Source organism: Pseudoliparis swirei, chromosome 11 (assembly GCF_029220125.1).
Source record: "Pseudoliparis swirei isolate HS2019 ecotype Mariana Trench chromosome 11, NWPU_hadal_v1, whole genome shotgun sequence".
Lineage (NCBI taxonomy): Eukaryota > Metazoa > Chordata > Actinopteri > Perciformes > Liparidae > Pseudoliparis > Pseudoliparis swirei.
In genome coordinates, this window is record NC_079398.1 from 14,383,789 (window position 1) to 14,397,857 (window position 14,069).

Sequence of the window (14,069 nt, forward strand, 5' to 3'; positions counted from 1 at the left end):
AGCAGCAATCTGTCACAGGAATGTTCCCATGAGGAGCCCCATTGACACTTGTGCCTTTGATGGATTGTTGAGCTCCTGGTCAGATGACCTCTCTCTCAACTCTTTTAGATGACTCCTGCCCTGACCTGGGAAAATACTGTTCCCTCCAATGCCCAATGGGATACAAGACGGATGATTTTGGCTGTGAGGTGTGTGAGTGCAGCATTCCCGTGCCCAAGTGCCGACCCTTGACCTGCACCAAGACCTGCCCATATGGATATGTGTAAGTGCGCCCTGTGACCCTGAGGGTTTCTCCTTTCTCTCACGGTCATCCATGTGTTTAGCATGTTTCAAGGCAACTTATTATTGTATACACAGGTGGAACGCCATCAGACCCACTCTTACAAATCGACCGTCTGAATAGAACTGATGAATAATAATAATAATATGGTTTTAAATAAGCTGAGCTGTGGACACAGCGGTGCCTACCTTTTATTTTTAGAATCACCAAAGCAGATAACAAAGACATTTAAACAATATAAACTCAACAGGGGCTGCAGCCACTACAACATATATTTTAGAAAAGAAGAGACTGCACAGTTATTTTATAGTTGGCTGTTTGTGTACGCACTGCGTTGTGCGTACATATATCTAGCCTCCATTGCTCGGTAACGAAGTGGTTGTTGGCATTTTCATCAGGAGTTCAGTAGTGGGGCGTTATACTGAACGGTGACGCAGAGTCCTCACAATGCTTCAGGTTCAACTTCTCCTCTTGTGCATTCTCTAAGGGTACGATAACCAGTCCACTCAGCCTCTCTGTCCCACTGAGCTCCTCAGATTCACAACGTTAGAGATGAATGGTTCTCGCCCGTGACATCAGGCATCAACAATCTGCCTGCTTATACCTCGTATTAGTAATTTTATATTTTTTAAATGTTTTAGTTTTCCTAAATTCCCCGAGTCTAGTTGGATAATATTACCGAGTGCTGCCCAGAGGTCAGTGTCTGTCTGCGCCTGGTCCAAAGGAAGTGAAGCAGGCCGTGGCATCAGTAGTTTGGCATCCGACATCAAAGGGCTGAGCTTGGTGGCAAATCCTGGTTCTGTCCCATGTGTGTGTGTGTAAGTTATTTACTGTGAGGTCCTCGCCAGCCTCTCAGCCCCTCATCTCCTCCGAATCACATTTTACCCAATAAAAACATCTGGAAGTGCTCTCTACCGGGAAGCTCGGTCTCCGGGCACCACTCTCATTTCATAAATCACTGTGCCGTCTCAAAACAACAATCAAAAACTCATCATCCCCAGCGCGCTCTGCAGAGCCAACGCTCGAGATGGTCCCGATATGTGTGTGTGTGTGGGAGACCAGAGGAGAGGATGAGGGGGACCCTGTGGGGAAAAGAGGAGCAGGAAGTCGTGGCTTTATCTTTAACAAGCAGCTGTTTAGGTCTAGCCTCACAAGTCTGAAATCCTCTCGGAGCTCGTCAGCCTGACAATGCAAATCTGTCTCCTCACGGAGGACTTCTGCATGCAGCCGCCACAAAGAAACACAAGGCACAAAGGATCTCTGTGTTGATATTGAAGACATCCTGTGTGTACTCGTACCCCTAACTCTACGTATCGAAAACAGAAGGTGCAGGCTTCCAAAACCGGATGACGTACTGAGCCCTGCTCTCTGGTGTCGGCGGTCCAGATGAAGAACGTTCTCAGTGCAGCTTCTACGGCTGAAGTCGTGTTTTACATCCATCATAGCTCAAAGAAATCATCACTGTGACCTCACGGGTCATGATTGCCATTCTTCTGGTCATCCCAGTTGCTGCACACTGGAAATTGTGCCGAGCCAGCAGTGCCGGGGCCCCCGGAGCCTCCCCGTCCCCCTGGAGCCCAAAGCGCTGCTTGGCATTCCACACACCGTCTTTAAACAAAGCCTTGCTTTAAGGACGCGAGCGCTCTCTGTCTCTGTATTTGTCCGGTGAGCCACTGGCCGGGCCCTCGCAGTGTTGTTTCAACGGCAGTTATTGCTGTTTCAGCATATCTAGGGTCCGCTGTTTGCTGAGCAGGAGATGCTCGGCCCTCTTTACGGGTTCGAGGGCTTCTTCTTTTTTATGCTGCCCTGGCAGATTGAGATTAATAGAGTCATTACCCAGTCCTAGAGGGGCCACTGCTTCATGAAATGGGTATCATCACTTACCTCAGCTGAGAGAAGCTGAATGAGACGAGAAGGGATCGAGAAGGTGGCCAGGCCGAGAGACGTCTCCATTCAGGTCGTTCTTTCATCTGTTGCTTTTCCACAATCTATCAAGCTGCAGCTCATGCATGTTTTATAAGGCTTATAATTGTCTCCAAATGGCCCGATTCCATCAAAGGTTTCTGCTCTCCCTAATCATACCTGCAAACTCATGAGGGGTGAAAAAGGTGACAACGGGGGGGGGGGGGGGGTGCAGGTGATTTTTTTTTTTTTTGTCACCACACCACATCCACGTTGTTTGAAGCCTCAAAGCTTTTAGAACCACAACTAGTCATTTTATTGTTCTGACCACAAATCTAAATAATGATAATAAACAGTTTAAAACCAAAAGGTCCTCCGCTCTGACTCAGCCCTATAATGATAGTAATAACAAATATACATTGTCATTATATATAATATGGTTAAAGTCATTCATGAACCAACTTCCTTTTTTTTGCCTGAACAGTCCTCATGGACTTCTCCCTGAATCTGTTCTGTCTCTACCTGTTTGTCACGATACTCATATTATAACTTCTATACATATTACATACCTGCCATACATATCATGATACCCGATACCAGAAGTCAATACACCATACAAACAATATGGTACCATAATTACGAGACTGGTATATTTATCTATAATAGTAATAAATAAAACATCTGTATGGTTCACTTTTTACCAACACTTAACAAATGACAGTAATATGAGTATTAATACAGCCAGATATGAATGAAACTACATGGTTCCATCATAGCATTGATTATACACTATGAGGCCGTTAGTCTCTGACCAGATGATACACAGTTCATCAGGATGAGCAGCTGGAGAGTTACAGAACTTTACAGACTGAAACATTTCACTTCTGGCATCTTTTTATTCTTTAAGCCGAAGTCTCTAAAGCTCCGCCTCTTCTCTCGCTGTGAGCTGCGCAGCGCAGTGTGCGCAGACAGCTCGACACGGAGCAGCGTGCGCTCTGATCGCTCTCTTAATGAAGTATCGATACTAAAAATATGCTAAATCACATCGTGTTTAACGTACGGTACTTTGTTAGCATCGCTACACCGTGCAGCGTGACAGCAGCAGATGTAGCGGGCTAACATTCAAGCTAACCTGAACCCCCAAACGCTGTGGACATCTGAACGCTGATTGGCCGAGACGCGACACGTCCCATCAAAGATGTTTTATTGCGAAGAGCACCACTTCACACTTTTCTCCGCGTCTCACTGCAATCTCAACGGCAGCGGGCCAGGTGACCCCCCCCCCAAAAAACAAAAACTCTTCGGATCTCCACGATTCACGTGGATGACCTATTTTGAGTTCAAAACGGTGAATTTCACCGAAAGGTGACAAGTTTGCAGGTATGCTAATGCTCCTATGTGACGATATATCCCTCGTTGCTTTGGTCCGACAACTTGACCTTGAGATTAATTTTTTCGTCAGTTTATTTCAATTTGCACTTAATTTACAAGACAACGGCTTCTACCTGAGCACCAGAAGAACCTCTCTCTCTCTCTCTTTCTGTCCTTCTCTGTGCTACCCCATCAACACTAGGGTTGGGTACCGAAACCCGGTGCCAATATGGTACCGGTTCCGATACAACCGGTATTACCCGGACCGAAACGCAACGCACATTTCGGTGCTTCTTTCCGGTGCCTGAGCCGATTAAAATTGAAAAAAACTATTGTTGTGAACTTCTCAGGTGACTCCGCCCTGTCAGCAGGTTACGAGCCTCTCATATTTAAGTTTGACAGCGGAGGCTGCGCCGTGTGTGACTAGTGAGCCCGTGTGGAGCACACCAGCGTCAGGCTGGGCGCGACGGGGAGACCGTCACCGGTCCCCCTGAACACGGGGAGACCGATGATGACGAGCAGCCTGAACTCAGATTAGTACCGTAACGTTGATTGCAAGTCTTGCATTCATAAAAGTAGGCCAAGAAATAATTAATTAGCCATTATAACCATGCTTAAGCTAGCTTGTAGCTAGCGTTAGCTCGTAGCTAGCGCTAGCTACGAGCTACGAGCGTGACAGTCTGCTAGCAGATGTGTTGATGTCCAGCGGTCCCGGCTGTATACCCGGTGTTACCGGGAATATAATGACGGAGGAATAAAGACCGTGGGGCGTCACTTTGTTTCAGTGTAACTCTCGCTGTCAGAAGCAAAACTTTATTTGTCACGTGTCATCTTCAGCACCTCTGATTGGTTGTTCTCTTTGCCCATCAAAACAGTGACAGGTTAACCCTATAAGGTCTGCACATGACAATACATATCACATCATATAATGGAGAACATATATTGTGTATGTTAACAGTCTGATATCCGTTGTGTGTCAGTGCTCCATGATAACGGCTTCTACAGGGAATATGGCCAAAGAGGTTTTTAATGTCCTCATTGTGCGTTTAAAAAAAAAGAAGTATCGGTTCAGGCACCGTTTAGGCACCGGTATCGTTTTAAAAGTACCGGTTTAGCACCGGTATCGGAAAAAACCCAAACGATACCCATCCCTAATCAACACACACATTAACTCTTGCCTGACTGCTGCTGTTAGGGGCTCCTATATGTCCGCCCGAGGCTCTTGGAGCAATAAGGATGGCAACGGAGGGAATTGAAAGCATCTGAATTGGCTTTAGATTGCTCCTTCCAGAGCAGTTGGGTTGGTATGATGTGCAAACCACAGGGATGTCACGTGTTGGCCTTTTATTAGGCCTTCTTCAAAGGCGGCAAATATAGAGAGGGAAAAGCCGGTCCAAATGTTGATTATACTGGACTTGAGCATCTGGGTTTCCCTCAATCACAACACCACGTTGCTCCCCATCTGGGAGATATCCTCAATGTGAAGCCAGTTTTAAACTATTGGAGCTGCACCGGCGGGAGTGTCTTTGTGCTTCAAGTAACGTCGTTGTGAATGTGTTTGCTTCATCATTTGTGGCCCTACAGGAGGAACAAGCATGGCTGTGAGATGTGTCGCTGCATCAAGTGTCCTCCCTTCACCTGTGACAAGCACTGCAGCGACGGCTACAGACGGAACAGGAAGGGCTGCTCCATCTGCATGTGTAAAGGTAACGGACCGCAATCATGGGACTGGGGTTTGATATTGGGAGTGAGCGATTTTGCTTACTGTGGATATTCATGATCTTAAGAGGATGAACCGTGCTGGTTTGGAAATATTGACCATCCCATGGTCGGCCGTCTCGGGTCAACCTTCCCTCATCCATTAACAAATATAAGAGACTTCCCAAACCGATATATGTGGATATCACCCCTACTTTCAATTGATCATAGCTCCATCTTACAAGTGATATATATATATATATATTGTGATACGTAACTCCGGTTCCAACACATGTTCTGGACTGTAGCGCGGTGTTGGGATGGACTGAGATAGGAGAGCTCTGTTGGCGAGTTGATTTCCTGCCACGAAGCTGCAGCTTTGAATTCCCGTGACCTTCAGGTGCTCTTCTGAGGAGATTTTTACGTGTGCTTGTTTTGGCTCTTGTTGGTTTAGCTTTATCCAGGGCTGTGTGTGTAACTCTAATTAGATTCCTCTCCCCCTAACTGTAAAACAAGTTTGCAAGCGCCATATTTGGGCTGTGCCACATTTTAAGCGATGTGTTTATTTAGCCAGTTTAGCTGTATTATAAATATTTCAGCTTCAAATAAACTCGAGGTTTTCCTATGGTGAGTGGATCAGTGCAGCGGGCACCTCATCTCCACAAACAGAGGCACACCACACAGATCTATAAACTGCTGTTTACCTGATTGTGAAACTCTTGTACCAGTCTCTCTCTCAGGGCTGTTCAAATATTTCGGGATAGGAAACTTTTTCTAGAAGCATGTTTTTTTTTCCGTGTGTGTTTTTTAAAGATTTAAATAGACAAGAAACATCTGCTCGGACTCTGCAACATCGTTCAGTTCACTGTGTTTGTCCCAGATCCCAGGGGATTCCTACCAGCTTTCAGAGCCATGCTGAGTTTAACACATGCTGTTGCCAGTTGCCGGGCCCCTTCATTAGGGCTGCGTGTCCCTCAGCTACAACCTATTAGTTTCAGTCAGTTGACAGACATTGTGGGAAAGTATCAAGCTTGATTTGTGGCTCGATAAAAAACGGATCATTGACACAAGGAAGATCACATATACCCGACTCAAGCTTGTTCTGGTATATGTGTGGCAGCGACTGTGGGTCATGGGTTAGGAGGTCCGTCTTTCAATCGGGGGATTTGTGGTTCAATCCCCGCCCTCGTCTATGTGTCCTTGAGCAAGACACTTAACCCTGAATGGCTCCCTGTAATGTAATATGGAACCATAACTACATCACATCAGCCTCTAATGATATTGAACATAAGACAATAATACTGACACCTTAGCAGGCTATGCTGTTTCACAAGTCCTCAGCCACCCTACTAATGTCTGAACTTCTCGTGTGTGTGTGTGTGTGTCTTTAGAAAGTGGCCACGCCCCAAGCACCACTGCCCCTGCCCCGATTCCCAGCTATTGCCTCACCTCCAATGGGCACCGCTACGAGGAAGGTGACAGCTGGCACGACGGTTGTCGCGACTGCTACTGCCACTCCGGACGGGAGATGTGTGTGCTCATATCCTGCCCCGTGCCCAGCTGTTCTCATCCAGTTGTGAGGCCTGACCAGTGTTGTCCTACCTGTGAGGGTAAGTCTCAAAGTAACTAAAAAAACTCCAATGTGACTTTATTTTCGACCGGGTTTTAAACCAGTAGTTGTAGTTTTTTTTTAGTTTTTTTTATTAATTCCCGTTGGTAACCAGGTAATCATTTTCATCAAGTTAATTTCCGTGATCTGGGAATGTGGCGACATCGCACAGAAGAAGGAACGTGACACAGTCACACGGCTTCAAACAAACTCCCACTTGATGAATATGATGGCCAACACTACAAAGGGTTTAACCAATCGCATGAATCCTTCATTTGGAAAAAGCACATTCTACCAGTGGTGAAAGTTCAATTTGACTGTTTCTTGTGCATTTTTTGGGTCATTCTCATGAAGCCATTGAGATCAAGATCACCGCTCCATGTGTCGACACACCACATTTTACATTTGTTTTATCCCCGCTAAGGAGGTTATGTTCTCGGTTTGGTTTGTTCTCCTGTTTCTCAGTATGACTCCAGAACAGCTACAGGCCCAAAAGCCAGATTCCCAAGATATAACTCAACCACTTTGAAGTGATTCTGAATCACAGAGCGGATACACAGATTATGTTTCACTTCTGCAGATTACATTGCCAGATAGTGCTTGGCCTTAGGGGGAGGTCTGCGCTCTCAGAGTGCCCTTCGTTTAAAATTTCAATTTGACACTCAATTACTTGTTAGAAATGAGTTGGAATTAATTCACATGCCTGCTTGCCCGTGCTTACACACACACACACACACACACATCTGCCAATACAAGGCATACAGTCACAATATAGTGCATCAGCTCACTCAACAGAGAGCTTCGGGTCCTTCGCTCTTCGGCCTTAGACTTGCTGGCTACTAAACGCTCTAACACACAGTATCTGTCTGTTTCTAAAAAGAAATGGAAAGCACACTGATCCACACCCAGACTTTATTTTTATTTTTATCCACAACCCTCTAACTCATGCGGGGTATTCATGGGAAAGTGACTCAGTTGGCTGTTCAAATATTTAGGAGTGAAAGAATGTCTACAACTTTCAGGAGCTACGCACACTTTGCAGTCGGGGGACAGCAGGCTAACTCTTTGCAGATGTCCACTACCCTGCTGGACAGAAAGATGTTTTCAACTAAACCAGTGTCACAAAAATCTACTTGGACACCACTCCAACTGCTCAAGGCTTATTTTTAATGGCCAGTGATTTCCCATGCATCTTTATTCTAATAACCTATTACTCTGTTTGCTCTCTCTTTACTTCCTCGTGTAGGAGCTATGGTTAGGAATTCATTTTTGTTCGGCACGGACGAAAATGGGAATTTGATATGCCACAAACATGACTGTTTCCTTTCTTTCCCTCCCCCCTCTTTCTACTGTAGACGAGTCAGGCAGCGGTCAGCTCGAGGGGATGGACATGGTGGTGTGCAGAGCACCTGGGGGGGAATTTTATGTGGAGGGGGAAACCTGGAACCTGGACGAGTGCACACGGTGCACCTGCAGGAAGGGACGTGTGCTGTGCGACACCGAAGTGTGTCCCCCGGCTCTCTGCCAGACACCGACCCGGAACAAGGACACCTGTTGCCACGTATGCCCAGGTAACAGGAACAAAAAGGCGACAGGATTAATTTCAGATAGAAACTTCACAGGTTGGGGTTGTGGGTGGGGACGTATAAATCTGTTATCAGCATGTGGTTTGGGAAGGTCTTGCACGGTGCACTCTGTGGAGCAGTTTAATGTCAGGCACACAGTCTCATAAAGAAACCAGCCAAGACCGGTTGGATGTCCACAGTGCTCCTCTTGGGAGGCGGCAGCATACGTGGTCTACTTTCCCCCAGTGGTCCCACACCGGAGGTTCATCCAACTCTTATAGCTGGGAGGGCAAGAATGATATCATTGAATCTCTGCTATTCCTCCGGTTATGGGAATAAACTTTGACCCAAACATCTTGGCGAGAAGCAAAACCCACACGCATATTTTATTTACAACTGTACCCAAACACTCAAGCCTCTTCTCATACACTTAGAATCAACATATCCCAAGTACTCCCGAGCATGAGGCCCACAAATCAGCAACGCATGACTGCGCCTGAGAGCTGCTCCTTGAGAATGCCGGCCCGCCTTATCTCCTGGCATCTCCCTTCACAAGAGCAGATTGTCAGAGGCCGGCCTTTGATATATGTATGGGCCTGGTCACCAGGAATGTGGGAATAATACACATCTCACTGACAGGCCCTGTGCTGTATGTATACAGTAGGGTAGTGCAGTGTGTACACCCTAACTAAAGGTCTTTGGTCACAGCTCTCAGGGCCGCGGGGGTCTGATGAGAGGGAGAGATAAGGCCTTCGATTGAGCCGACTTCCGCCACATGGAGTGACCTGTGTTTGTGTTTAGCGTACAGTAAAGCATCAACAACGTAGTGGATTGAGATGTTAAGTGAGGAAATAGGCGGGAACGCAACGTAGCGCACATCCCTGTGTCTTACCTTGACCGCTGTGTATTTTCCTTATTCACCCGTGTTGTACCCGTGTGCAACCACAGAGGAGACGCTGAGCCCCTTGCTGCCCGTGAACAACAGCCAGCAGGAGTACTGCATCACCAGCGATGGAGACGTGCTGCTGTCTGGGGACTCCTGGAAGGCCAACGCCTGCACCAGCTGCACCTGCAACAACGGCACCATTCAGTGTTTCTCTCAGCGCTGTCCGGCTGCCAGCTGCAGGGTGCCCGTCTTACGCAAGGGCCAGTGCTGCCCCCACTGCCTCGGTGAGTACGGAGGCAGTGGCCTTTATCAGTATTTGTGCCAAAGAAGTCTTTTTTTTATTATTATTAAACTCAACTTTGAGTTTATACATTTCAGGATGTAGTTTATGTAACACTTCCACAGACTCAGAACAAGCATTGTCAACGTGGAGCAAAAGTGCCTTCCGTTTTATAACGAGTGGTCGCCACTGGAACAAGGCACAGCCTGTCGTTGGGAAAGTTAAAACTCATTGCGCTACATGTCAAAGAGAGGGCGGACCTGAGGGAATGCCAGCTTCCAGACTGACTGTGTGTGTGTGTGTGTGTGCGTGCTCGTTAGACACAGCCACTCTGGCGCTACACGGGCAAACACCCATCATTCGCAACAACATTCCATGTGACACACACACACACACACACACACACACGGTCCACTCGGAGCAAAAACATTCCTCGAGCATCCGCACATTCACACGTGTTTCCTGTCCCCGGCTGAATCGGCCCGCACCGCTCTCTCTATTTGTGGCGGCACAGGAAGGCAAAGCTCCATGTCAGCTTCTCCTATAGAGGAGAACCTCAGCATAGGCTCCCATTGTTCACGCTGATATTTCGCCGTTTTCTGGCCTTTGTTTTTGTTATTTGCCCTGTGGACAGCGGAGCTCGTGACGTAATGCCTTTACAAAGAGGTACCGTGGAAGTTACGGTCGCAGTGCCTGTAAACACAGCTTATCTACAGAGACACCAGCTTCATACACTAACTCGCAGTTGGATATGTCGATGTCTGAAATGGTTTTGGTAACAGCGCCCCCCCCCCGTCTGAACAGAAATTACGACGTCAGTGCCGGTGATGGTGTCTACCAAAGCCCCCAAGACGACAGCCACCATTACGGTGAAGAGTGCGGTGTGGATCACCACCGTGTCTGTCCCGCCCATCGGTGCTGATGCAGGTACCTGCTCACTGAATCCCTCCACACACACACACTCCTCTCCCTGTCCCCCTTCAATACACGGAAGTGGTAACCCCGACCTAGTCATTGGCATCATTGTGTGAACTCTCCCTGCAATGTGTCTCCTTGTAAAGCGTTTTCGGGATGCCTTGTTATATTAATAAAAGTTAACCTAACTCATGCTGAACTAAAACACAAGACTAATGGAAACTGGCTCAATGGGCTTTCTCTTGTGACGCAAGGAATACACCGTTTTTAATTTAGAATTGCTAAATGGGGTGGGCACCGTCATGAAAAGGCTTTCTGTGGGACTGAGATCTGATGTCAGTGTTGTCCTGCGTCCCACAGATGAGCCAGCTTCGGGGGACAGTCACCCCAGCCAAATGGAGATGGCCGTCATCTACCAATCAGCCGCCTGGATCCTGGCAGGTCTCCTCTTGGCCATCATCATCTTTCTCGCCGTGGCGTTACTCATCAACAAGAAGAAGAAGTGGGTGCAGATGTCCTGCTACAGTGCACCCAAGAAGGTGAGAAGTTAATCCATAAATTATATTCATCAATTTGTTGATTTTTAAAGCTTGAAATTAAGATAAATTAGACAGACTGCCTCATAGAAATATCATGGACAATGTTAATCTGAGGATGGACCACGGGGAGTATCCCTTGCTCTTCCATCTTCTGATACCAGTGACACCTTCAACTGGAACAAGGTCAAGTCCATCATTAAGTTTACAAATCCACCATGAAATGAGGTTGTAGAGTCAGACAATCTGAAGCCATCTTGTGCGAGCTGACATGCATTAGAACGCTTTCATCATCGACCAGAATTGAATTGTGGCGTCAGTCTAACAACGAGGTGTGATGCTCATTCTCCTTTTCCTGCTCAGACGGTGATCCTGAAGAAGCACGTCAACAAGAACTCTGTGATCTACATGGAGCCCTCCAAGGAGAACAAATTTCAGAATGTGAAGAACGACTGCGGCATTATGCATTTCTCTCCCGAGATGGGCTCCACGTGTGTGGACAAGATGACCATCCCCAGGGCCAAGCTGAGCATGGGCAACAACTGGATGGCGCGCTAGCTAAAACTCAGAGCTGTCCGGCCCCTCCCACTCTCTCTCTCTCACTGCTGTATCCATGGTGATGAGTGCAACGGTGCACACATCCTCGCTGCTTTGTTCCCACCCTTCTGTCTGTGTGAAACTGAGGATGCTCTGCAGGAGACAAAGCATGCGACTTCTGTTTCTGTTCATATATGTCCATATTCTCTTTTTGGTGGAGCGAGAAAACGGGAGGTGTACGGACGGGTGGACGTATAAAGGACACAGCCACTCCGGCTCTGCTTTAAAACAGAGAGGGAGGCAGCCGAAGAGGCTCCTCTAAGAATCAGAATTTGACTGTGAACATTATTATTATTGCCTATTATTGCCTCATTTGAAACTGGACCTTTGAGGCAATAAGAGGAGCATAAAAAGCTTTAGGACAGGAGTTCGGGCCGTAGTTAAAAGGGGTGTAGAGGACGCTGCCCTGCCCATGAGTTCAGCAGTGCTTTGTGAATGTAATCATTTTCATTAGCAGGGAGGCCAAAGGAACTGATAATCCAGTTGGATCAAATTGGGTTAAGCAACCAAATCAAGTCAACAGGCTTTATGAAGACTCCCAGATCCGACCCCCTGCTTTAGAATGTGTGGTTTACGTCTTAGTTTTTGTATATTTCTACGGTATTTGTACTAGTTGTCGTGTTCTTCTTGGCCATCTCTCGTTTTTAGTATGGGTGTCTCCGTGGGGCCAGAATGAAACATTGTGAAAATGCCAGTCTAAACATTCCCGCCAACACGCTTCCCAAATAATAGCCTCGTTTCTACCTTCAAATGACCCGCGTCATTCCATTCACTAAACTCCACAAAATGAACCCGACAAACCCCTTCTTTACGAGCGTATCCATGCAGTAGCCGATAGGCTTCATCTTTGGCCCTTAGGCTTCTCCAGAAGGAATTAGTTTAAGGGGAGTGATGTTCATCCAGGAAGACTGTCGTTTTATTGACTGCAGTGCTGCCAGACGCTTCAGCTGGACCTATGAGGAATGTGATACCATGTGTGTGTGTGTAGAGCTACTGTTCACACAGTGTTAGAGATGATTAATATTGATTCATTTTAAAGCCTTAATACTATAGCCTTAACGCATATCTTGTTTTCATTTAATAACCGTTCACCCTCATCAAGGAAGCTAAAAACAGTAATATATTTACCCAATATTTAGATGAACCGGTATTGTTGTACAGTGTCACCGATGGTTCTCATCAACCCTTCATATACAAATTAATTTTGTGACGTGGAAGAGTGTAAGGGGAGCTTAGTAACTGTACATACTGGTACACATGACAGAGCATTTTAAAGAGACGTAGCACTTTTCTTTGGAGCCAGTGTTTTTTTTGTGTTAGAAAGAGCTCCCTGCAGGATTCTTGTAGCGATAAAGTCCCTAATCAGGGATTTGATCGGCATATTAAGCCCACAGAGATGTTAAACCACTCAAGTGAACACGCTGTTGCAGCTAAAGGCTCCGCACCAATCTGATCAGTACAGAGAAGGAGGGAATCTGAGAAGCGTTACGAAACAAACTGGGGTTTCATAGGAAAACGGTTTTGGATCAGAGTTCTCATCCATTGCCGAGTTCTCAATACAAAGACCTCTCCCATGCCAAAATTGGTTGGAGACCAATTTATATGAAAGTGTTTTAGTAACTAGATGTGTGTCTGTTTGAAACTTGACCATGTGCTTTAAAATGAAGAGGTGACTGTAAAAGCTTAAGCGATTCTTTTTTTCTTCTATCTGTAAAAGCAACACAAAAAAGTAGTTTAAATTAGGACAGAAGAGTACCTTATTTATTTTTTCACATAGCTTTATTTATTAATACTAAACTATAGTTTGAGTTTTTCTTTTTTGAAAAATTAACTAGTGGTAGCCAAAGCTGCTGTACATTGTAGACTATTTACCATTTCTATCTGCTATATCCTATACCACCTTATTTATTTTATTGTTGCAAAACCTGTAAATATGTTTCCTAGCTGATGATGAACTGTAACATTTACACTTAATTTGAAAAATAAATGTTTGAACCAAAGCGGCCCGCAATTCCCCAAAGTGCAGTGATGTCATTCAAGATGGTATGCGTTAGTGCTTTTTGGCTTCACTCTCACAATTGCGGGTTCATGCACATCTGGTCTGGACTTGTGCCCCAAACAGGACTTTATCTACGTTCTCCTAGTTGTTTTAAATCTAATCGTTTTCCTTTCTTCTCCTATCTCAGTAGCATGTAGATGTGTTTAGGGCTGGTAGCTTGGCGAGTTGAGAGCTCGCGAAGAGCAAGGACACCTCATCCATCCGATGGGCTAATAAAACACACAAAGATCTGCAGCCAGGCCTGGAAACATGAATAATCCTCAGAGCAGCCTGGGCCGTTGTTTGGACTTGTCCGTCAAAGCCTGCTCCTCAACTTCAAGGTGAGGAAGCTGCTCCGGAAGGATCAATCAAGTAAACCTTTCGGTCAGTTT

General features: G+C 46.2%; 1 protein-coding gene across 1 annotated transcript in view; it reads left to right on the plus strand.

Annotated features, from left to right (window-relative positions):
• The window catches only part of crim1 (cysteine rich transmembrane BMP regulator 1 (chordin-like)), a 35,495-nt gene extending 21,853 nt beyond the window's left edge, over positions 1-13,642 (plus strand). The window contains exons 8-15 of the mRNA XM_056425606.1: positions 109-262; positions 5,138-5,259; positions 6,643-6,861; positions 8,216-8,431; positions 9,374-9,595; positions 10,396-10,518; positions 10,867-11,045; positions 11,406-13,642. Coding sequence (XP_056281581.1) covers positions 109-262; positions 5,138-5,259; positions 6,643-6,861; positions 8,216-8,431; positions 9,374-9,595; positions 10,396-10,518; positions 10,867-11,045; positions 11,406-11,600 — 1,430 coding nt within the window. The 3' untranslated portion in view covers positions 11,601-13,642. The remainder of the gene's footprint in view (positions 1-108; positions 263-5,137; positions 5,260-6,642; positions 6,862-8,215; positions 8,432-9,373; positions 9,596-10,395; positions 10,519-10,866; positions 11,046-11,405) is intronic.
• The last annotated feature ends 427 nt before the right edge of the window (positions 13,643-14,069 follow it).